The following is a 23,758-nucleotide window of genomic DNA, read 5'->3' as shown; positions in this document are numbered from 1 at the left end:
TTCGTGGCGTGTCGTTGGGGTGGAAGCATCTCGATACCTCAAGTCTTGAATCAGAATATATATATATATATATATATATATATATATATATATATATATATATATATATATATATATATATAACAAAATTATCAAATTATCCCTATATGTTCTTTAATTATCTCAATCTTATGATTATTATGATGGTTTGATACTAAGAAAAGTATCTTGTAGGTATGAATTTGATATCTAAAGGGGCATATATGCAATACTAAAATATATAGGGTAAATATGCTATTTCTTAACTAAGTCACTGAGTAGGTGTAAACCTAACTCTCACAAATAATTACATTAATTAATTTGTGTTCAGATTATATTAGATTTAAATACAATTATTATATGTCTTTAAATAAATATTTTTTAAAATATTATATAAATAACATATACGACACTCACACATAAAGATATATTATATAAAATACGGGGTTATACGAGAAAAACCAACAAAAAATATTTTGTTTGAGAAGCACATGGAGACATACATACATACACGTGTATTATATACACGTATGTGTATTGTGTCTTTTGTGCTTGCGGTACTTTTGCTTCGACCTGAGAAGAACCCTTCCCACTCAAAACCCTACCCCTACCGGTCCCTGTGGCTTCGCTTCCCGTCGTCGGAGGAGCACCCTTTGAGCCATGGATAGGTACCATAAGGTGGAGAAGCCGCGGCAGGAATCGGCCATCAACGAGAACGAGATCCGAATCACCAGCCAGGGCATCATCCGCAACTATGTGAGCTACGCGACCAGCCTCCTTCTGGTAAGTGTCTCGCTGATCCTATTCTGTAACTATCACTCGAGATTTAGGGTTAGTTAGCGGTGTTCATGCCTTTGATGATGGTGATTTCTGTTATACTTGATCCAATGGCCCATGGCTCTTTTCTTCCTAGGAAGGCATTATCTTAAGAGTGACATAGATTCCGAGGCTGGAATCAATCCTAAATCTCGAGAACTGCTTCATAATTCTGATATTATTGTTGTTGATTTCTGAGGTTGGGAATTCGATGGATGTTTTAACCATGTAACAACTGGTGTTGGAAGTATAGTATACAATTCATCTTCTCAATATATGGATGGAAGTACGAGTACACAGCTGATAATGAAGCTGTTGCCATTGGAGAAATCCTTCTTGACATGATTCTATTAGGTCAGAGCATTTTCATTCTTTTAGCTTTGAACCTTAATGTGTATGCCATGAAGAATAGATTCAGCAAATCCGTGATTGTTTCTTTCAGAAGGATAAAATTTTGTTTTGTTGAGATTGGCTTATTTTGACCAGCCATGTGGTCTCTTCTTTCCACTTTAACTTGTATCGTGACTGTATCTCACCAGTTGCCATCTCATTACTTGTAATATTCTTTTGGATAATCTATTCTTTGTCAGAGAACATAATTAGTAGGCAATCTTCATCCAACCACATTGCCATCATTTGTTTAAGAAAATAATAGCAAAAGAGTGTAGTTGAGCCATATTTAGCAAGCATTTAATTCTCTCCAGTACACCCCTCACTGGATAATGGTTGAAAAGCCACATGCTATAGGCATGTCCTTTGCTGACATTGTGCTGACTAATCATTTAAGGACAATTGCTGGAAAACCCCTGTATCTAGAGATAACATGTGGAAAAAGATTCATGCATCTACTACTGGTTACATTCTTTTTGTAGGTTGATCAATCATTTTGAGCAGGTGGATGGGTGATGATGGGGGTGTTGTGGCTTCCCTTTTCATTTTTGGACACGTGGTCTCTCGAAGGAAGTTTCGGGGCTCAAGATGGAAGAGGATCAGTTTGGTTTGAAGTAAATTGATAATTAATGGGATATGATTGAGCTACACTTTGCAAATATTTTATTTTCCTTGCATAAAAGAAAAGAGAGATTCAACTGAGACAAGCATATATAATTAGGAGTGTACATATCATCAAATGCATTTGGTTTTGGTGAAAACCTTGTGGAGGCATGAGAAGTTTTGCCTATGCTGACTGATACGGGTCAAAAAGTTAAACTTTTTGGTCTAGCTTCTGCTTTAATTGTGATTGCTCAATAATTTGAGCTTCATTCGTGGGCTTAGTCTGTAAGAGTTTCATATTTCAAGTCATTCATTTATATGTAGTTCTCTATTTGCATGAATCATCTACATAAACATTAGTTTTATCCTTTTTTTGACATTAATCAGTTTTGGAGCTAAACTAAGAGTTAAGAAGAGTTTGTGAACAAAGTCTTGATAAAAGTGACCGAGCTGGTACTAGTCCTCTTAAGCTAATACTAATTCTATCCTGTAAAATATATTTGAGAAAGGTTGTGCCTTAAAATTTGAATCTTAAAAGCCACTTAAAAGTAGAAACTTGTACCTTTTTGGTTCAATGTTATGCTCTTGAACCAAGGACTAATGCCAAAGTTGTTCTAAACATGTTAAAAGAAAAATTAGAAGAAGGCAAAATGACAGGTTTTCTAGAGGAAGCAATTATGATCTCATAAACACAAATAGAATTAGCTGCTAGAATAAGACCCTGCATGAAAAACATATTTACCTATTTACATAAAGCATAGTGTCTCTTTTAATTTCATCTTTCTGTTGCTTCAAAGTTGAATAAGTAATCTGATTATAAAAAGTTTCTTTTCATTTTATACGCATGGCTCACTAAGTTGAGCGTGAGTACACTAAGTTGTTGTGACCCAGAGTAGATAGTTAAGTGAGACTTGATACACATGCAAGTTCTGAAGATGTGAACCCTGAGTTCTTCTCTTTGATGATTACACATTATGGTTTTTCAAGCAGGAAAAACATGTTGGAGAGATTGTCTTAAAGGCAATGGGACAGGCAATCAGCAAAGCAGTGGCAATCGCCGAGATTGTAAAGGTTGGTTTTAGAAAAAAATTCCTTCTTACTTAATTTTGTTTGAAGTTGTATTAATCTTCAGCTCCCATGTAATTTGATTGCAGAAAAGGATTCCTGGGTTATATCAAGATACTGCAATCAGTTCGGTCAGTATTACTGATGTGTGGGAACCTATTGAAGAGGGTCTTGTACCGTTAAGTTCTTGCTGGCTTTGATGTTCATAGATAATTACCTACTTTTATAATCTTTTTAAAGAGGTTTGTTTCCTTAAACTTTTGAAGTTTAATTGTTTAGTTTGGAGACGACACGTCATGTTTCAATGATTTCAATATCTTTGTCAGCCAGAGAGCTAAACAAGAACTCCCCTGGGTAAACCATTTGTCATTTTTCATGCTTCATTTCCAATATAGTCCACTTGGCAAGTTTTGTTAGGATATCTGCTTTGGATTTCTTTGCTTCCATTGTTAGGTACCAAGTACCTCTAGAGCAGCCAAAGCATCAGCAAAGATATCAACAACCACAACAATTTCAATGGCAACAGCAGATTCAACCAAAGCAACCACAAACTCAACTTAATGAAGGTACACAGCTTAGATCTATTATTTTTTTAATGTTGGTTGTATTGATTGATTTTCTATAAATGCTTGGTTAAGATTTTTATGCACGAGGACGTGGTAGAGGTAGAGGAAGAGGAAGAGGAAGAGGGAGGGGTTGGGGAAGAAGATATGGTGGCTATGGTGGATATGACAATAACCAGGGTGGATATGGCAACAATCAAGGAGGATATGGTGGCTATGGAAGATATGACAATAACGGTGGATATGGCAACTATCAAGGTGGATATAGCCATGATCGGGGTAACTAAGTTTACATTTTTTATTGTATTTAGAAAATATTGTTTTTAATACTTGTTAATTTTCTACAATTTTCTTTGCATGTAGATAATGGTGGATGGAACTCCAACTGGGGTCGAGGTGGTGGACGTGGTAGAGGTGGTTGGAATTATCGTGGTAAGCTTGTTTGATTGTCTCTCATCTTATGCAGTGGTTTGCAGCATTGTTTGATTATCTACCTAGTGTACTTGAACCAAATGCAAGCTTATTAAGCTGTTATTTCATATGCCCGAGTGTGTCTAGGATCAACCAGAACAGTTGCCAATCTTGAATTTGTTTTAAGGTTGTCATGTTACAAGATCAAGAAAGTTCTATGGCAAAAGTATGTCAGATAATAACCATCCAACTCCATTTCCAATTAGTGTTCAGTATACGGTCGCATGAATGTGTTGTCACATATTTGTATTTGTATCTGAATTATGTTCGATGAAACTTCCAGCTATAGATATGGACATGGGTTTTAAGCATATCCATGTCCAGATATCCAAGCATCTTACAACACCCATATTAACCCAAAGAATGATGTCATTTGATTGACTTGTTAAAGTCCTCTTTTCACATTTGCTTTGAAAGGCTCTTCGACATGTGCACCGTGATCAATAGGTTTTGATTAGTGTTTTGAGTATTTCTTGGGGGATATGTCCAGTTCTTTATACTTCATCTACATCCACTTGAATTGAATCTGAAACCTCTCCCTGTCCATTATAAACAAATATGGTTCCAAAATTAATATCATTGAAATTTACATCCACTGTTGAAAGGTGGATATTAAAACGAATTTTCCAAATGTGATTGGTGTTTGATGAATTTTCACCTTTGGTATGTTGTGCTCAAGTCAACACTTATAGATGTTTTGATACTTGTAACCACCGACAACTTTTCCTGTTTCTGAGCTTTCTTGTCTTGATTTTATACATACTTAGTCTCTACTAGGGTGAGGTCTTGATGGCAAGGTTGATCTTGGTTTTGCTGAAATGGAACTTTGATTGTACAGGCCAGACGGCTTAGCTACATGAAGCCAGGCCATATTCTTCATAGCTGAGGCATGACGTGACATATATATAACCTGATGATCAAGAGTCATGAATATTATGTTAAAATTTAGACTGATTGAAGGCATGATCCTATGAGACCAAACCGTATTATTAATGTAAGCTGCTTGCACAGGCCTATCGAGGTTTTTCAGAAATGATTTGTCGATGCTGACTATGGAGAGGTGAGATAAAACTATTTGGAGCTGAAAGAACTTTACTCCCAATCTACGTCTTCTAGGTTTATGATTGACTTAGTCAATCAAATAATAGGCAACATATCCTTTACTTTAGTCATTAGTGTATTTAATGCTTTGCAAGTTTTAGTGGAATTGCGATTAAAGACAAATAATACGTGTGTTTGGTATGATTGTGGTAAAATTTAGTAATAAAATGTTATAAAAAATTGGTTTACCGTGCGAAGTTTACTATTTAGTATCAAATTTTGGTCTGAGAGACCTCACATATGACTGTATCTAAGCATATTGGCTCGTAGCCTAGTTCTAGAGGTTCCCTTTATCATCTATGGAACATTTTTGATTTTGTATATAGTCCACGTTTGACACCATGTTGATGGTTAAAAGCTTATCTAAACTGGATGCATGATGGGATAGCCAACCCTCAGCTATACTTGTATGTCATGAACTTGATTGAAATACTTCTAGAAATTTATAGAAAAGGAAGAAAGAAAGGAAGAGGATGATTTTTCAGTTGATAGTAACTATTTGGTAGACTTTTTGCTTGAATCTGGTTACTTTGTTAAGAACTTAATTATTTGGGTCGAAATGTTTACTATTCATGCTGCAGCCAGAGAAATATCTGTATCTCTTTTAAGGTTACCAAACCAGATGATCCTTGTGCTCTGATATTTCAACTGGCAGTCTTACCTTGTAGAATTGGATTTGCAAAATCACTTATGTTGGATAAAGCTCTTCCTATATTCTTAAAGAAAAGGAAAATTAAAGACGCTTTGTGTGTTCACTTTTGCTTTCCATAAATGTACTAGGTTGCCTTTAATATTATGCGATGACTAAGACAATTATTGAATGTGACAGGTGGAGCATATGGAGGAGGTAGAGGAGATGGTGGAAGAGCTGCTGGGAGAGGTTATGGTGGTGGTCGAGGAAGGATGGTCAACCGTGCGAGAGAAAACCAGGTCTAGTGTCATGTTGGGCTTGAAGAATTATAGAAGGGGTTATGCAAAGACTTATTTGGGGCATTAACTAGAGTAGGTAGTTTTTGCAAGAGCAAGCTCTGATGGCAAAAATAGTGGCTGCGTTTTCCTCCCCGTTTCATGTTTATGTTGGTTTCTCATAATTGTTACATTCTGCTCCTTTCTCTGCCCGTATGTCCATTAAACCATACCAGTGTATCCGAAAATTCTAATTCTTATAGCATGCCTGTAGAGTATCAGTTTTGCTCTTTCTACTCTGATCTAATTTATGAATAAGATGTTCCAGATTAAGCCAGGCTTGCAGTTTGGAATTATTGAGGACTGATTTGACGAAGCAAGCATTCTCTTTGAAGTGTAATGTGCTCTCTTCTTATATCAAGTGAGGCACCCATGGTAAAAATTGTGCTCGAGTTTGATATTACTTTAATTCAGTTACAAAAAATATTCTGTGCTAACAACTTAACCATGGTTTATGGATAGCAAGATAAAATTGTGTTGGGTATCTGTTGTGATCTCGACTTACCTATGCTGGTTTGTTTATGAATTGAACACATCTGATCATCGTATTGTATTATTTATGTCTCATATCACAGATTTTGGTACGAGGGAACAATGGCGTTCGTCCTAATTTAGCTACGGATGGAATAAAGAACTATCTAATGCATGATGCATGAAATCTTACAAACAGGGAGGTTGTTATTATGCTTCAGATCTTATATACAGCAACTTGGCTCATACATGAATTTGGTTATCCATCTATCCAAGAGAACCCAACATGCGATTGTCGAAAAAGGTATATACCAAACCCAATCAATAAAGACCTCAGAATATGATGTCAAAGGATATTGTTTATGTGATAATGTTTTTTTGCTACTATTACGAATGATGATAAATTAATGGGGCTTAAATTATTAGACACAATTATGTTGTGCACAAAGAAGGCGACGCAATTGATTATGGACGTGTGTAAAATAGTTATTAACAGTAGCATTAATTGCGTTTACTTAATGACTAACGGTAACATATTCATATTGTGAAAAGTATTTTTTTTTACTTACTTAATATTAATTGTTATTATTAATCATCAAATATTTTTCATCCATTTGGTAACTTGGGAATTGGCGGAAATAGATTTCACGTAATCGATGGAGATCGGATGGAAATGGGTCGATCGAGTTGGCGGGTTCGAGCCAAGTAAAGTCGTTCCCGGTAGATTCAATCGACACACGAATCACGTGCGAATCAGATGATGCGCATCTCGAGCACGACCTACCATCATCAGCATCACCAGATCTACAATTATCAAAGCAGGTCGCCACCCACCCCTCTCCTCTCCTCTCCCCCGCCCCCCACCCCCCACCCCCTCCCCCCCTCGCTTCATCTTCCCTTCTCCGCCTCGTCCCTCGTCGATCGTACCGTCCATCGTTGCTTTCTCTCCCTTCGATCCCTCCTTCCTTCCTTCCTTTGAACCCAGGCGAATCTGTGTCTCTGACTTTTAGTATTAGTATTAGGTAGGTGCGTTGTGTAGATTGATAGATCACTTGTGGCTGGGATCGCCGCCGGCGGATTCATGAGGATGAGGGGCGGCGGCGGAGGTGAGTTGGAGTCCGGTTAGGTGGTCAGCCCTTTTGTAGCAGAGATAGTATAATCTATTCTCTCTTCTTCATCCCCCTTCTTGGGTTTGTTGTTTTATGGGGCATAAGAAGCGAAACCCTACCCAGCGCCCCGCCCGCCATCCACCCGACGCCACCGCCACCGCCACCGCCGCCACCGCCGCCGCTGTCGATGCGTTATCGTCTCCACCTTCCCTGGCCTCCGATGATGGGCGCCGCCGCCCCGATGGCCCTGATTCCGCCGAGGCGGCCTCTGTGAAGGTGGAATGTGAGCGGGCGCTCACAGCCCTTCGCCGCGGGAACCACACCAAGGCCCTCCGCCTGATGAAGGAGGCGGCCGCGCGGCATGAGTCTTCTGCTCTTCTTCACCGCGTCCACGGCACCGTCGCTGTCAAGGTCGCCGCCCTCCTCGATGATCCCGGCGCGAAGCTCCGGCACCTCCGCGCTGCCATCGACTCCGCCCGTCGCGCCGTCACGCTCTCCCCGTCGTCGATCGAGTTCGCACACTTCTACGCTAGCCTCCTGTACGACGCCGCCACCGACGGGCGTGGCTACGAGGAGGTGGTCCAGGAGTGCGAGCGCGCGCTTGCCATCCCTGATCCGGTCGACCCCGCCAAGGAGAGCCTCCATGAGGAGAGCCAGCAGAAGCTGTCGACGTCCGATGCCCGGATCACCCACGTTCAGCAGGAGCTCCGGGCTCTCATCCAGAAGTCCAACATAGCCTCCATCTCGTCCTGGATGAAGAATCTCGGCAACGGGGCCGCCGGCGAGGAGAGGTTCCGGCTGATCCCGATGCGCCGCATCTCTGAGGATCCCATGGAAGTCCGGTTGGTGCAGGCGGCCCGCCGCCCCAATGAGATCAAGAAGGTCACCAAGACCCCGGAGGAGCGCCGCAAGGAGATCGAGGTCCGGGTGGCTGCCGCTCGCATCATACAGCAAAAGCCTGGTAGCTCCCCACGGTCACCCCATGAGGATGATGGCCGCCCAGGCTCGGATACACCTGGGTCCTCCAGCGCTCACCGGCTAGCAGAGCGCCGGAAGCTGAGCTCCAAGAAGGTTGGTTCCTCGACCGACCGCATGGATCAGGTCCGTGCCTACTGGAACTCGATGAGCATCAAGAAGCGGCTAGGTTTCCTAATTGTGAGCATCCCAGAGCTCAGGACGCATTATGCCTCAACAGCAAAGGACAATTTCGCGCTGGACATCTTGGGGGAGGCACTGGCGTTCGTGGAAACCAATGGGACATGGAAATTCTGGGCTTGTTGCCGGTGCGATGAGAAGTTCACGGAATGTGACGCCCACATCCAGCACACTGTGAGGGAGCATTTGAGCAGTCTTTCAACCAAGCTGCAGTCAGTAATGCCCCAAGAAGTTGATGGGGAATGGATTGAGATGCTTCTTAATGGGAGTTGGAAGCCCATTGATGCTGCTGCAGCTGCAATGATGCTCAAAGAGGAGCATTCGAAGCGTCAGCCCGTCATTAGGGACGCTGAATCTGATTCTGGCAGTAAGGATAAGGACTGTTCCTCCGAGTACTGGAGCGCTAGAGAGAACTCAGATTCTTCTTCTTCACCACAGCATGGGGACTTAGCAGATCGAGACATTTCCAATGAGTTTCCTGTGGAAGGGAACTACAGCGAGATGTCCGACATTGATGATGTCTCTCGCAGATGGCCATTGTCGGATGATGTTGAACGGATCAATCTTTTGGAAAGAGTTCAAGCTATGTTTCAGACACTTGTGAAGCATAAGAGCCTCTCAGTGAGCCATCTGAATAAGGTGATACAGTATGCCATCGAAGAGATCCAAGCTTTTCCCTCTGGATCGTTACCGCTGAACCATGCATTGGACCAGTCACCTATTTGTATCTGCTTCTTGGATGCTTCACACCTCCGGAAGGTCCTCAAGTTCTTGCAGGAGCTGTCACAGTCTTGTGGGTTAGGGAGATATTCCGAGAAGGATACTGCTGCTGGTGATGCTGATAGTTCTGGACAGGGTAGTGAAGACTCAGAAGATGTCTGCCTGACCTTTGATTCTTCCAGTCTCCTCTTGCATGGTCGTTCATTTACACAAAAGCCTGGATCTCATCATGAGAATTCGGGAAATGATGATGACAAGGATGGTATGCCTGATGCAGATGCTTTTCTGTCATGGTTATTTGCTGGCCCTTCGAATGGGGACCAACTGTCAGCTTGGACCCGCATGCGCGAAGAGAAATCTCATCAAGGCATCGAAATACTTCAGATGCTTGAGAAGGAGTTCTATCTCTTACAAAGTCTGTGTGAGAGGAAATGTGAACATCTAAGCTATGAGGAGGCCTTGCAGTCTATCGAGAACCTTTGCTTTGAAGAACTTAAGAAAAGGGAGCAAGCAGGGAAGTTTGCATCTCAAAGTTATGAGGCTACTTTAAGGAAGAGACAAGAAGAGCTTGTTGAACGGGAGAATGATGAGATATTTAATGCCTGCAGACTTGAGTTGGATGTAATTTCTAACGTCCTTAAGGAGGCACAAGCTTTGAATGTATCACAATTTGGTTGCGATGAGGCTTTGTCCGGTGTTAGTTCTCGCTTGTGTGAGTTGGATTGTGACGAGGGTGATGATTGGAGGGTGCATGACTACTTGCAGCAAACAGATACTTGCGTAGGAATAGCAATCCAACGACAGAAGGAGCAATTGTCTGTGGAGGTATTATAATTTCTTTCACTTGATCCACTGTGTTTTTCTATGCTTGGTAATAGGACCTAATAAACATTTTTTCTTGCTTGCAGCTTAACAAGATTGATGCAAGGATCATGCGAAATATGACTGGCATGCAACAGTTGGAGGCTAAGCTTGGGCCTGCCTTGGCCTTTGATTATCGTACAGTTCTTTTGCCTCTTGTGAAGTCTTTCCTTCGGGTTTGTTCAATTGTTACTTTTACTTATGTTTGAAGATGTTTCAGCATATGATTCTTTGATCTGGTTACTAATATCTTCTGCTTGCTTTTGATTTTTTTTTTCACAGTTATGCTTGGAAAGTTTGGTAGATAAAGATGCTACAGAAAAGTCTGATGCTGCCAGAGAAGCCTTCCTAGCAGAACTTGCACTGGATGCAAAGAAGAACATAAATCGAGGAAATGATAGTAAGCATGCACATGAAAAGTCAAGGGATAAGAAAAAAAATAGAGATTACAGAAAAATCAAAGATCAGAAGGTCATAAAAATCCCAGCTTATTTTAATTTTCCTATACTGCTTATATGTCTATATGATGTCTTGTAGTGTAGTCATGCTGATGTTTTACGTGCATTTCAGGCTTTGGGCTATAGTGATCAATATTCTGATCATCAGGATACTGCCGAACAATCGTAAGCCTTACTTCTTTAGGCATTTTATATTTAATAAAAATTTTATGGATAATTCATCATAATGTACTTTGGTCCCAAATCAAACTGTAGTTCAAGCTTTTCTTAGTTGCAATAGTTTATTTATGTGTTCTGACAACATGCAGAGTTCTGTTACTTCCAGATAAAGTTGTCTTTTGAATAACTTTCTTGAGATTCACATCTTTGTCTAAGGATTTGTTAAACTGTTGTATCTCTGAAGTTCTTTGTGGGAAAATGACCTATGATTTAAACAGAATTTTAATGTTCCAGCTTTTGATGTGCATTTCTATGTTCATGTGCATGGGATAAATCCATGTGTTCTTTTTGTTTCTCAAATTTTAAATTTTAATAGCTTGGACTTAGCATATAGCTGCCCAGACTGTATTGGGCATTAATTACCAGCCTGATGTGGAACCAGGACATGGACCAGCTCATTTCTCTATCATTCATTATTCTTGATTCTACCCCTGGGAGGACAAGCAGCTGTTTGTGTTCATTAAAATCACACAGGAGTTTGCATCAAAATATCTATGGCATCAGTACCAAAACAGTTTCTGTATGACACTTTTTCCTTTGGCATAACCTCTGGATCATCACCTAAAATCATTATTAGATCAAGTCAGCAGATTTAAGTGTCTTTGTTTACGTGGATGCTAACATGAAAGCATGCAGTATAGCTTAAAAGCTATTTGGCATAAACAAAAGATGCAGTTTGCTCTCTAAATTGTTTAGAAAAACTGGTGAAGTCTTCAATATCCAAATTATTTGTTCAGTATAAGGATTTTCTAAGAAATTCATAAAATTTATGATTTCAGAGAGAATATTTCATGTTTTGAGAATATGTTAATTTTTCTAGTCGCATAGAGGGTATTGATGGAAAAGGTCTGCCATAGACATTGTGCTTGGCTTTATTTCTCCAAGTCTTTGGGCCCAAATACTGTTGTGTTAATATGTCGAATTGGAAGGTTAACTAGAAATAGCATGGGCCTAATCTCCATTGCCCTTGCAACTGAGTTGATCTTGGCATTTTGAGGACATGGATCCTTGTGTACTGTTATAATATATTCATTTTAAAAAGACCATCATCTCATTGTCTGTTTTGTCTTCTTACATGATATCTAAGAATTTTATTACTGAATAAATTGTGAAGATCAAATTATTGTTTGTGACATGTCTTGATATTCTCTCAAGATGCAAGGACAGTTAAATAGGGCAGCGCATTTTACTGAAGCAGATGATTTTCTTTGTTTTTAATTTATTTGAAAATGATGAACTCCTTTAAGCTTCTTAAACTTTTCTTGCTCAGCAAACACCAATATCTTCTTTTAGTTTTTCTTTGTCAACTGGAGGTTTCAAGTCATGAACAACATTTTAAAGAATTTTATATTATTTGATTACTGAAATATTAGCTGGAATACTTCACTGCTGATGCCACCTTGCCTTTTGTCGGACTATGCTAAAATTTCAAGCTCACCTCAGTCTCCAGCCTTGATCATTTTATTTAATCTTAAAGATTATTCAGCTATTTAACCTGTACATTACGTGTCTATTCTTTTGAAGTGAGTTTCTTGATGATGGCGATATTTTGGAGCATGATTATGTAGCAAGTGGTGATTATTTGAAACAACAAGAAGAGGAACTTAAACTCAGAGTGGAGCTTGAGGCCGAGGAAAGAAAACTTGAGGAGACATTGGAGTACCAAAGGAGGATAGAAGATGAGGCCAAGCAGAAGCACCTTGCAGAGCAATTAAAGAATAGCACTGTGACTTCCCCAAACAATAATACAGAGGAAAGATTTGCTGCTGATTCAGTTTTAAATTTGAATTATGACTCCATCTTGCATAATTACATTGCCCCCAATTTTGTAGAAGGCATAGAATTTGGTGATTTTCATTTTTCTGAAGCCAATGTGCACAAGAGTCATCATGACGAAAGATTCAACCAATCAAGAAATAAGCCTGCTGCAGCAGACCAGCTGCTGAATCTGGGACAGCAACAAAATATTGGTGACAACAGTGACAAGCTCAATGACATTTACATTAGTGAGGTTCAAGATTTTGGTCACAGCAATGGGTTACCAAGCAAAGGGGGCTTGCAAATGAATGGAATAGAGAGACGTGTAAGCGATACAAAATTTTCCAATAATTCTAGTGTCCAAAAGGCTAAGAAGACAAGTGGCCAATCTCATATGAAATACAAGCAAGGTTGCATCTTGTTCCCATTTAGACAATGCCAGATATTAGTGTGATCAACAATCTTTTCTATCATATGCCAAATACAAGCAAGGTTGCATCTAAGCTGATAGTATGTAGTCTTATATTCTTTTCATCTTGCAGGTACAACAGGTACTATACATGATGAGTTTCTGCCTTCTGATATGTCAAAAAGTAACCAAGTCCTAAGGCATAGTGCCCCAAAACAGTTGCCTGATGGGAATGCAAGAACTTTACATGAAGTACAGAAAGATCAAGCTGGTGTGGCAGGTCTTGTTTTTTACACATGGGTTTTTTATTTTTGTGATGATGTGGTCTGCAGGTGCATATTGTTTTCTTTGCTTTTGATTGCCTTCATTGCTACAGAATTCCATACTCTATATCCATTTTAATTACTGATAGCAGTTAGGTGATCTTAAACACAACTAAGCCAAATGTTTTCATAATCTTCACAAAAGTGAATGTGCTAGTAAGTATTTTCTATCTTCTCAAAGCAACTTAAATACAACTAAGTATTTTCTATCTTCTCAAATCAACTTGCAACTATGGAAAATCAATGGCAGAATGGATTAGTAGTGTACAATCTCTTTATTTTATTTAAACCTATCTTCAGCAGTTGAGCATTTTGGGATTACTAATAGTCTGTCATTAATTTAGTGGTGCTGCCTCCAGATGTCAGTAAGTGCTCCATATTTAAATGATATTATTCAACCAAAAGGTCATATAGCTGAGCCCAAAAAAACATGTCATCCATGGAAATGGTACTGTAGTTAACATGTAGCAAACAAAGTTCCATACTTTCCATTTTCTTTGCCATTTGCAGCAAAATAACATAATTCAAGTTGTGATTGCTTATCACCATAGTTTCTCATTTCTCCTTTTGTGGGTGGGTAGGTTCCAGTTGATGGTCATATTGACTGGTTAAGCTGTTAATTGCAGTATTGATTCTAGAATGTGTTCCGTTCAGTCATATGCATTTGTTAACTGAAGTTGTAGGGCTTCTTGCCTTGCTGTTTCTATTTCATTGGTTTTTGATTTTTGGATAAATCTTCTATTGGCACAACATCTTGTATTCCTGGACTTTATAATCTTTCATAATAACTTTTAGAACAAAAAAAATATTTTTATCTTTTATTCATGAAAATTTGTTCAAAAGAAGATTTGAGGTTTTAAGGTTGTTTTCTTTCTCAGTTGTGAAAAGAAAGGTTTTGAGGTTGTATGAAATTTATTATTGAAATATAGTTTGTAATGAAACAATAAAAATAGATTTGAGTGCTCTTGATTTGACTAAACATATTGCTTTACAAAGAGCTCTATGGCATGATAAGATCCATGTAGCCAACCCCCAAATATTTGTGATGTTATGACTGCTTTTTATTGTTGTAATATAGTGTAATGCATACGTCATTAAGAAACTTTCATGTCAGTCTATTATTCATGGTTATATGAAATAAATGGCTTGTCTAGTATGGTGTTTCGAAGCTTAGTAATAGGGAACTTCCCACAAGGGGACAGTTTAGGTTCTGCTTACATAGTCATTCCACTGTTTTAATTTCTGTTACTAAAGAAATCTGCTTATTTTTGGCCAGGAGATAATGAAGTGAAGACATTGAGACAATTGCACACTGAGGAAGATGATGAGCAAAGGTTCCAAGAAGATCTCAAGAAAGCTGTGCGTGAAAGTCTTGGTATGTTTAGTGTCTTGGACTTCTTGTCCATCCCCCCGTTATCTTTGGAAGCATGTATAAAATAGATTGTTATAACCAAATTAGTTTGATGGTTGTTAAAGAAGTTTTGATCATTACATACATGGAAGCAAGCTTCATGGTGTTGCCTTGAGTCAGCTTCAGCCTAGCCTCAGAGTACTTGTTAGGTAGTTTTAACAGTTCCCATCTTAGCCTCAGAGTTCTTGTTAGGTGGTTTTGGCAGTTCCAGATTAGGTTCTGAAGGTTTAAAAGATGATACATCTTGGGATGTATTATTATGTTCTTTACCGCTGATGTATGGCATTTCCAATGTCAAAAAACATAGAAGTAGAATTTATTAAGAACTTTTAGGAATTATTGATCTATTAACATGAAATTCTTACTTATTATCATAACATATTTCCGATGATGAAATTTGTTTTGATATTCAGGTCCAGGTTTCTTAAGATAATAGTGTAAGTGTATAGCGAATTCATTTGTATTCTCAACAATATCAATTAAGACTGATGAACTTGGAACTCCATTTAAGACTGACATAGTAACAAAGTCTGACACGCCAATATAACTTCCATTTATTTGTCTCTGAGATCGTATTTTGTGTATTTATCTTTATATATGGTCCAATAGTAGTTGCTAATTTCACACTTAATAAGTTGATATGACCAAAAACATAAAGACCATATCTTTGAGGATGAACTTCTAATCTAAAATTACGATGTTACCACATTTGGAAGTGGATTTGACTTTAGAAGTGACAAATACACATAATTGTTCCATTAGTTTTGAATTGTCACCAATGTTTTTAAAAGTGCTAGGCGTTCACCAGAACGAAGCGAAACACTCTAAAATAATAAATTTTAAAAAGTATACATTACAATTGAAACCTATGCCAGTGATTTCAATAGGCGCTCGCCTATGCGCTTGGGTGAGGTGAGACGAGGCCCGAGCGCCTCGCTTCATGTCCAGGCGCCTCGCTTCAAAGAGGCGCCGCCTGGGCGCTCGCTCGAGCCCAGGCGCCGAGCGCTTCGAGCGAGCGCCTAGGTTAAACCAGGCGATCGAACCAGATTTTTAGGTTTGGTTGGTCTTCGGTGCTTTAGTTGGCTCAATCGAACCAACTAAATCACCGATATCAGGCTCCCTCTCGCGATTTCCCCGACTTCCCCAACCCTAACACGTGATTTTGTCGTTGAGGTTTCTTCTCCGCTGTCATTGCTCTCTGCTGCCATTGCCACTATCGTTGCTCGCCGCTGCCACAATCGCTACTCGCCGATTGCTCGCCGCTGCCACAATCGCTGCTGTTGTCGCTCGTCGCTACTGTCGCCGCTCCCGTTGTCGCTTGCAGCTCCCGCTCCCGCTGTCGCTCGCCGCTCCCGCTCCAGCTACGGTTGTCGCCTGCTACCGCTGTCGTTGCCTCAACAGCCTCGGTCTTCTCACTATATTGTTAACAGTATACTGCTAACTGTATACTAATAATAGTATTTTTATTTATTAGATTAATAATATATTATTTTGATTTTAATACTATTAATTGTTATTTATTTAATAGTATATTTTTATTTAAAAAATACAAAATATGCTATTATGATTTATTTATTTATTATGATTTTGTATCTGATTTTCTTAATTTAATAGCATATTTTTTATTTAAATAATTATATTTATTAATTATATTATATATTTCTATATTTTAGCATCTCGCTTCGCTCGGGCGAGCGCCTAGTGCCTCGGGCATTTTTGGACCTTAGCGACTTTTAGCGCCTAGCGTTTTTTAAATCACTGACCTATGCTAAACAGGGTTCTACTGATGGAGACCTATGCTAAACAATGTTTTCAATATGATGCTAAACAGTTCTTACTCCTAAGAGAGTAATGGTGCACCATCTCAATATGGTGCAACAAGTTAATTGAAATGAGAAATAATGGACTGAGAAGAGTAATCCGTGGTTATGGAGGAAGGGAGGGGAAGGAGAGGGCGATAGGTAAAGTTGCAAACGAAGGCAATGATGGTGGAGGAAGCTGCAAATGAAGGTGGTGGCGGCAGAGGAAGTTGCAAATGAAGGCGACGACGGTGAAGGAAGCTGTGGACGAATGCGGCGACGACGGAGGAAATTGTAGACAAAGGGGGTGGTGGCTAAGCAAGCTGTGGACCAAGGTGACGTCGAAAGAAGTTGTAGATGAAGGTAGCAGACGGAATTGCGGATGAAGGCGGTGGTGGCGAATGTAGGGTTTCACTTTGAAGACAAACGGGGGACGAGAGTGGCGGATTTTGTGTTACGGTAGATTGAACCAACGTGCTTGTTCAATCGAACTCGGCATGAACCCAAACCCTTCTTCACTTGGGTGCTCGCCCGACGCCTGGGCTCAGGCGAGCAGCCGGTTGGCACTTCATTGAAACGCCTCGCCCTTAGGTTTCGCAAGGCGCTTGGGCCTCACCTCGCTTGAGCGCCTTTTGAAAACACTAATTGTCATGACTTGATCTGCTAGGTTTATGGCTTGCTATCTTGAATATGATGGGCCTAGAACTATGTGGTTTGAAAGCTTTAGCTTGAACTACTGGTGGTAGAACCATCAAACCTTATGTGCCGACCTACCTAGCATGTCCTTCCAAGGTGAGACTAGTTGGAGCATTACAATTTTCCCCACTCCAAGGCTTGACATGCTTGCCAAGGCCACACATAATCTAGAATCTCCGTTTGGGGTTTTGATGTGGGTCTGACCTAAGGAAACGTCCCTCTCAAAGTTTGTCCATTACCCTCATTTCATTATGTATCAGCCCCATATAGTTGTCTGTAGAGTTGTGCTAATATCAACTGTCATGATTTGGCCAGGTAGATCTGCTAGTCTAATAGTTTGAGATATAATGGGCCTAGAACCACATGATTATATATACTAACCCTTAAGTACTAGCAACAAACCTTCAAGCCTTATAACGAGGACTTGAGTATTGGTCCAGTGTGAGGTTCGGTGATCTATTGGACTAGTAAGATAACAATATACCAAGTTGTATAATGACCCATATCGCTTGTTATCAGTGAAAATAATAAAGGTACAGGAAGGAGGTCAATAGATATCTTTGATGAGTACAAATTATCCTCTGCAAAGGTTTGATTTAAACATAACATTAGCATGAACCTTGAACTTGAGGTTTTTGAGGTAATTAATTTTACAACACTTCTTGTATAAGCCTATGCTACCCAAAAATGATGAGAAGTAGCAATTTATGTTGTGATCATGTGTTTCTGATCGTGAAACATCTGCAATCCGGAACATGAAGAATTAATGATCTGAAAGCCTATAAAGGGAAATGTTGCCTTCAACAGATGGCTAGTGTTTACCTTTGGGCTTTCCATCTTTTTTATGTAAATTAATTTTGCTTCATTTGTGTGCACAAACACACGTCAAGATGTTCTTCATGCTTGATCTAAATGTGCAAGCGATTTGAAGAAGTCAAACCTATGATAATATATTTCAGAACTTGTAACATTTTATGTTTCTATTCTTGTTCCGCATAACAGATCTATCCACACTCATTGTAAAATGGATACAGATTGCCATGTTGGAGAACAAGTTATATATTTACCTTAGATGTTCATTGCTGGCTTATTCAGTATGATTCCTGTAATCGTGCAGTTCCCATTCAACTCTTGTTCTGTCTTTCGCATCTTTTTTATTTTCTTGTGTGTATTTGCAGCAAATTTTCATTGAGTACATGAGAACACATCTGTGTGTGTTCTTGTGTTCTTTACTGAGTAGTTATTAATGTCATTATGCAGTGAATACTGAATTCTGCTGAGAGTTTGTTCCTTTTCATGAGTTTTAGTTTCTAATCTGTTTTGACATCTAGAATCAACAGAAGGTGATGACTATTGTGTTTCTGCTACTGAAAGTGGAAGCGTTTCAAGCAGAAAGGATATCGTTGGCACTGGCCTCAGAAATGCAGTTGGTGAATACAATTGCTTTTTGAATGTAATAATCCAGGTAACCAAGTATTTCATATACTTGTTAAACTGTCGTTTGTTAAAATCTGCATGCCAGTGATATGTACTCTTGTTGTCACTATTCAGTCATTGTGGCATTTAAGACGGTTCAGAGAACAGTTCCTGAAAATGTCATCAGCACACGTGCATGTTGGAAATCCCTGTGTTGTCTGTGCACTTTATGATATATTTTTAGATTTGAGAAAAGCATTTGATGATGGACCAAATGATGCTGTTGCACCTACATCTCTGAGGATTGCTTTGAGCAACTTGTATCCTGATAGCAAATTCTTTCAAGAGGTAATTATAGCATAGTTATGGATATACAAGTTTCCTCTCTAATCTTATGAAACATAAAGTTTTAAAAGATCTTGTTCATTTAATTTTTGACAAGGCTTTATGAGTGTATTTGGTTTATCATTGTGTTGAATCTAAAAGATTTAGTTGCAATTGACAGGCACAGATGAATGATGCTTCTGAAGTTTTAGCAGTAATCTTTGACTGCTTGCACAAGTCATTTAATATTTTCTCTGGTGATTGTGATGTTGAATCATATGAAAGTAATTCTGTGGGATCATGGGATTGTGCAAACAGTTCTTGTATTGCACATTCCCTGTTTGGAATGGACATCGATGAACAGATGAACTGTTACAGCTGCCATTGTCAGACCAGACACCTGAAGTATACTTCATTTTTCCACAATATCAATGCAAACTCTTTACGAACAGCAAAGGCATGTCTTACAACTTATTTTTATAAATTATCTTGTTAAGGATCCAAGTTGAATTTTATCTCTTTAAAAAATGAGATGAATTAGAACATGTTCTTCAACCTATTAGTTTAAAATTTTCAATTTTGCTGCCTCAGATTATGTGCCCAGAAAGTTCTTTTGATGAACTATTGAAGACTGTTGAAATGAATCACCAGTTATCTTGTGATGTAGAGGCTGGCGGTTGTGGAAAACCAAATTATATGAATCATATTCTGTCTCATCCACCACATGTTTTCACAGCTGGTAACATTTGGTCCCTCTTAAATAGCATGTTCACTAATCCTGTTCATCTTTGCCCAGGTATTTGGCTTGAGATAGGCCAGATTTACTATTGCATTAACAGATATTTGTTTTGAGCTGGTGGTGTCAGAAGATTAGGCCATATATACAATATGGTTTTGATTATAAATTGTATCCCTATGCCATATTTCATGGTGCTTAATGTGATAGAGGCCAGCAGAGCAAATAGATGCATAATTTGCAAGATGTGCATGGCTGAGTATTGCTGCATGGCATTGCATATCATCTGTGTGCAGCAGCTCATGGTCACATATTTATCCTTTTATGAGATATGCCTTGTCATGCATTCATTGCCTAGCATGGTGCAAGCAGTGCCACAGTTCATGTAGGGTAATTGAGGCCTTGATTGTTATAAGAAGTCTGTCAGTGTTATACTCATTGAGGACATAAACTAAACTTTAATTAGACCTGATCACTAGATCGTAATTGTATGCAATCTTTGCCTAATTGACTTAGGCCTAACACTAATTCTTAGATATGTGGTTGAGTTCAGTTAGTTGTTTCGCAAAGGGATAAGTTACTGAATTTGCACTATTTTCCAGTGTGTTAAATTGAGTCAGACATCTTTTATACTATTTCTGACTGATTAAGTTGCTGTTTCAGTTTTAGGCTGGCAAAGTACAAATGAAAGTGCAGATGACATATCTGCGACATTGGCAGCCATTACTACTGATGTGGATATTGGTATTCTTTACTGTGGTATAGATAAAGGGTGCAAGCATTCTCTGGTTTCAGTGGTATGTTGGTAGCTAATGCCTTAATTTTTTCAGTTGTTATGATATCATGGAAAAGCCAATTTTGATCCATTTTTCGTTCAAGTTTGTTCTTGATAGTCTTGATTTTTTTTTAGAGATGATAGAAGCATGTAAAATAAAATAAGTAGTCCAGGTTCATGCTAAACACCAAGATGGCCAATATAAATTTTGGAGCTGTCATTGTAAACTAGAGAAAAAAATATCAGTAAATAAATATGCAGTTGGTTCCTAAATTGAAGTTTTTGATATTTTTTTTTAAGAAAATGCTGACTAAACATTCTTTTACTGGTTTATCTTCCTTTACTCTTGTACTCATATATTCTCTTTCCATCCAAACAATCCTGTTTTCTGATTGAAGTACATAACTCACTTTAGCTTCTCTCCATGATGCACTAGTATCCTCAGTTTTTATGAGCTACTACAATTGAGGTTCAATGTCTCTTAGCTGTAGACTCATTTAAGTATAGTGCAACTGAACACAGTAAATTACTGCATTTTAAACCCATGATGATAATGATGATGATAGGTATATAATGCTTGCCCAGGAGAGGATTGTTCCTAAACTTGCATAGTTATGCCGCCACATGGTATACAGTGGTCCTAAGGTAGAATATATCAACAAAAACAACAAGCCGTAAGTCGTAATTACATCCTAGGGTGGAATGAATATTCAAATTATCTTCTTTTGGTTTGGTCCAACCTTGGGATGATTTTGATAGTTCAGGTTCAATTCAGTACTCAAGGCTAGAAGAGTTTTGAAAAATGTGAAAAATTCATAACCAAACGAAGACAATTCAAGCTATAATGGTTATTTATGTTTATAAGGAGTAAATCAATATAATGAAACATAACAATGATTATGTCACAATCCTGTTTGATGATACTGCAAACTCAATAATTTGGAAGGCCTATGGTTAAACCATTGACCAAAAGTGCTTAAGATGAAGTTAATAATAGTAGACTCGTTTAGCTTTAAAGTTCATCACATTTTCCCACTTTCAATATGGGACTATTCAGAGTTTCATATTCTCCCACACTCAAAGGATTAGCATTCTTGTCAAGATCAATGCATAGCCCAAAAATTTTCCCTTGCAGGTGCTACACATGATGCAATTCAATGGTGTCTTCATGGCATAATGTGTTTCTAGCTGGAGTATAGTCTTTTTTTACCCGGGTCCTTTTGTCATACCTAATATTATGCCCATTCTGTACCAGTTGTCCTTGTTAGACAGGAGTATTGATCCATTAAGATGGTAAGCTCAGAACCACATGGTCCTGAAATGCTTATTCTCAAGTTATTGGTAGTAGATTTACCTAACCCCATAGCCCAACACAACATCCTGTCACTTCCAATCTTTGACTATTTGGATTGAAACAGATTACAAGTTACAAAATAAATAATATTATTTTACATGGGATAAGTTATGGTTCCTTTTACAATGTACCTCTTGTAAGATATATGTAGCACAGTTACCTCACAACTAACAGGTTATCAACATGGCTCTTAACTGTTAAGCACTACTGGTGCCTTGCAATGAACAAGAAATTATTAAGGAATAAGGACCCGAGATGTTTGGTAAATTAAGGATCAAATTAGTGTTTCCTTGTAACAATGACAGAGTGCACTCATTTTGAGGATCAGAACACTCTCTCCAGAATAGATTGTGCCATGCAGGTGACTACTTTTAATACATGGGCATCCTTGAGCTCTTATGATGTTTCATGTCCTGCTTGACTACACGAATAGGTTAATTTTTTGTGAGGTTGAAGATATGTTAGAGTCCTGAAGAATCTGATACTTTGTGTGTATGAGAAGTCCAAGGTCATTGTTTATCCCCTGTGCTTGTATATGTTCATAGATAACTCATATACGTCAAACTTTATTTATTTTTCCAGCTTACAGCAAGACTAGCATATACACCCTGTTAAGGTTACTTCTATCCTAGCAATCAGCTGAAAATTATTGTCTTCCTGTATTCAGGTTTGTTACTATGGGCAACATTATCACTGTTTTGCATATGAGTGCGATCAGTGGGTCATGTATGATGATCAAACTGTCAAGGTAACCTTAGACAGGTGTGCTTGTTTTCTTGATTTGTTGCAAGTGTGTAATATGGTTGAAGCTAATCGTGCAGGTGATTGGTGGCTGGAATGATGTTCTCACCATGTGCGAAAGGGGACACTTGCAGCCACAAGTCCTGTTTTTTGAGGCTGTGAATTAATTGTTCTTTAAGAATACAACATCAAAATTCATTCATATCATAAAAGAATGATTTTCAATGCTTTTCACGAGAGATTATATGGACAAAGGGGCTAAAAAGGATAGATCAGGGTTCCTCTTCTTCCTACAATCAACAGCGTTCTTAAGATCAGTTCTACTACAGTGCTTTGACAATGACCTGGCAGTGCTGATTCATCTTGGGCTCCTGCTTTGATGATGCCCCTATTTGGTACCACAAGGTTGAGAAAAGCATTTATAATCATCAAGGATCCAGGCCCAATTTAAAAACCTTTAGCTGCAACTTTTTATGACTTCTTTTTCGGCAGAAACAATTGCATTTTCCTGTTTAAATAAGGTGGTACTGCGCATGGGGCTATGTGCATCTCTCACCATCTTTGGAGTCGTCAAATATGCTCACTACTTGCAGGCAAATTTTGCAAAATTTTGATACAGTTTATGATAGGAAGATATTGGATCTCTACCCGAGTTGAAGTAAGATTGTGCATAATTTTTTTGCTCAACAATTCTGGAAGTCTTTATAGTTTGTTCAAATTACTGTAAGAACTATCAGAACGGTTAATTGGTATCAGAAAATGTAATGATCCAGCTTTTTCTTTCATGAGATACTTGCAGCAACCAGGACACTCTGTTGATGTTATTATGAGCACTATTTAACTGAGTATTACTTAATTTTTTGTATAATCTTGTACCTCAGTTTGTCCAAGACGGCCAACTCACTGTGACTGTGTTTGGTAAAAGGAAATCAATTCTATGGTTGAATTTTATATAATAATTCACTCGCTTTGTTGGTTGTTCACAATTTCAGGATTCTTGGGATGCTTGCTGATTTCTGGGAGGGATCAG

General features: G+C 38.7%; 2 protein-coding genes across 9 annotated transcripts; both read left to right on the top strand.

The window, feature by feature from the left end:
* The first annotated feature begins 424 nt into the window (after window positions 1-424).
* Window positions 425-6,227, top strand: LOC135631757 (uncharacterized). 7 transcript variants are annotated; one of them, XM_065139616.1, is made up of 10 exons: window positions 434-801; window positions 1,034-1,188; window positions 1,707-1,838; window positions 2,815-2,898; window positions 2,982-3,070; window positions 3,172-3,246; window positions 3,346-3,458; window positions 3,531-3,734; window positions 3,819-3,887; window positions 5,857-6,227. In XM_065139616.1, exons 3-10 carry the CDS (start codon window positions 1,740-1,742, stop codon window positions 5,961-5,963), a joined length of 840 nt encoding a protein of 279 aa, XP_064995688.1. In that variant the 5' UTR covers window positions 434-801; window positions 1,034-1,188; window positions 1,707-1,739; the 3' UTR covers window positions 5,964-6,227. The 7 variants fall into 7 exon arrangements, with proteins under 7 accessions (XP_064995684.1, XP_064995688.1, XP_064995685.1 ...); XM_065139613.1 differs by lacking the exon at window positions 1,034-1,188 and having other exon boundaries at window positions 435-801; XM_065139617.1 differs by lacking the exon at window positions 1,034-1,188 and having other exon boundaries at window positions 436-801; window positions 2,818-2,898.
* Window positions 6,228-7,337: 1,110 nt separating this feature from the next.
* Window positions 7,338-23,513, top strand: LOC135631898 (uncharacterized). 2 transcript variants are annotated; one of them, XM_065139988.1, is made up of 14 exons: window positions 7,338-10,273; window positions 10,357-10,485; window positions 10,592-10,780; window positions 10,880-10,932; window positions 12,511-13,154; window positions 13,287-13,433; window positions 14,753-14,851; window positions 18,723-18,847; window positions 18,934-19,146; window positions 19,304-19,579; window positions 19,714-19,861; window positions 20,522-20,655; window positions 22,655-22,735; window positions 22,809-23,513. In XM_065139988.1, exons 1-14 carry the CDS (start codon window positions 7,667-7,669, stop codon window positions 22,893-22,895), a joined length of 4,932 nt encoding a protein of 1,643 aa, XP_064996060.1. In that variant the 5' UTR covers window positions 7,338-7,666; the 3' UTR covers window positions 22,896-23,513. The 2 variants fall into 2 exon arrangements, with proteins under 2 accessions (XP_064996060.1, XP_064996059.1); XM_065139987.1 differs by having other exon boundaries at window positions 18,714-18,847.
* Window positions 23,514-23,758: the final 245 nt, after the last annotated feature.

This window comes from Musa acuminata, chromosome BXJ3-2, assembly GCF_036884655.1.
Source record: "Musa acuminata AAA Group cultivar baxijiao chromosome BXJ3-2, Cavendish_Baxijiao_AAA, whole genome shotgun sequence".
NCBI classification, from domain to species: domain Eukaryota; kingdom Viridiplantae; phylum Streptophyta; class Magnoliopsida; order Zingiberales; family Musaceae; genus Musa; species Musa acuminata.
Note: the sequence above shows the minus strand (reverse complement) of the source record. Positions and strands in the feature narration are given on the sequence as shown.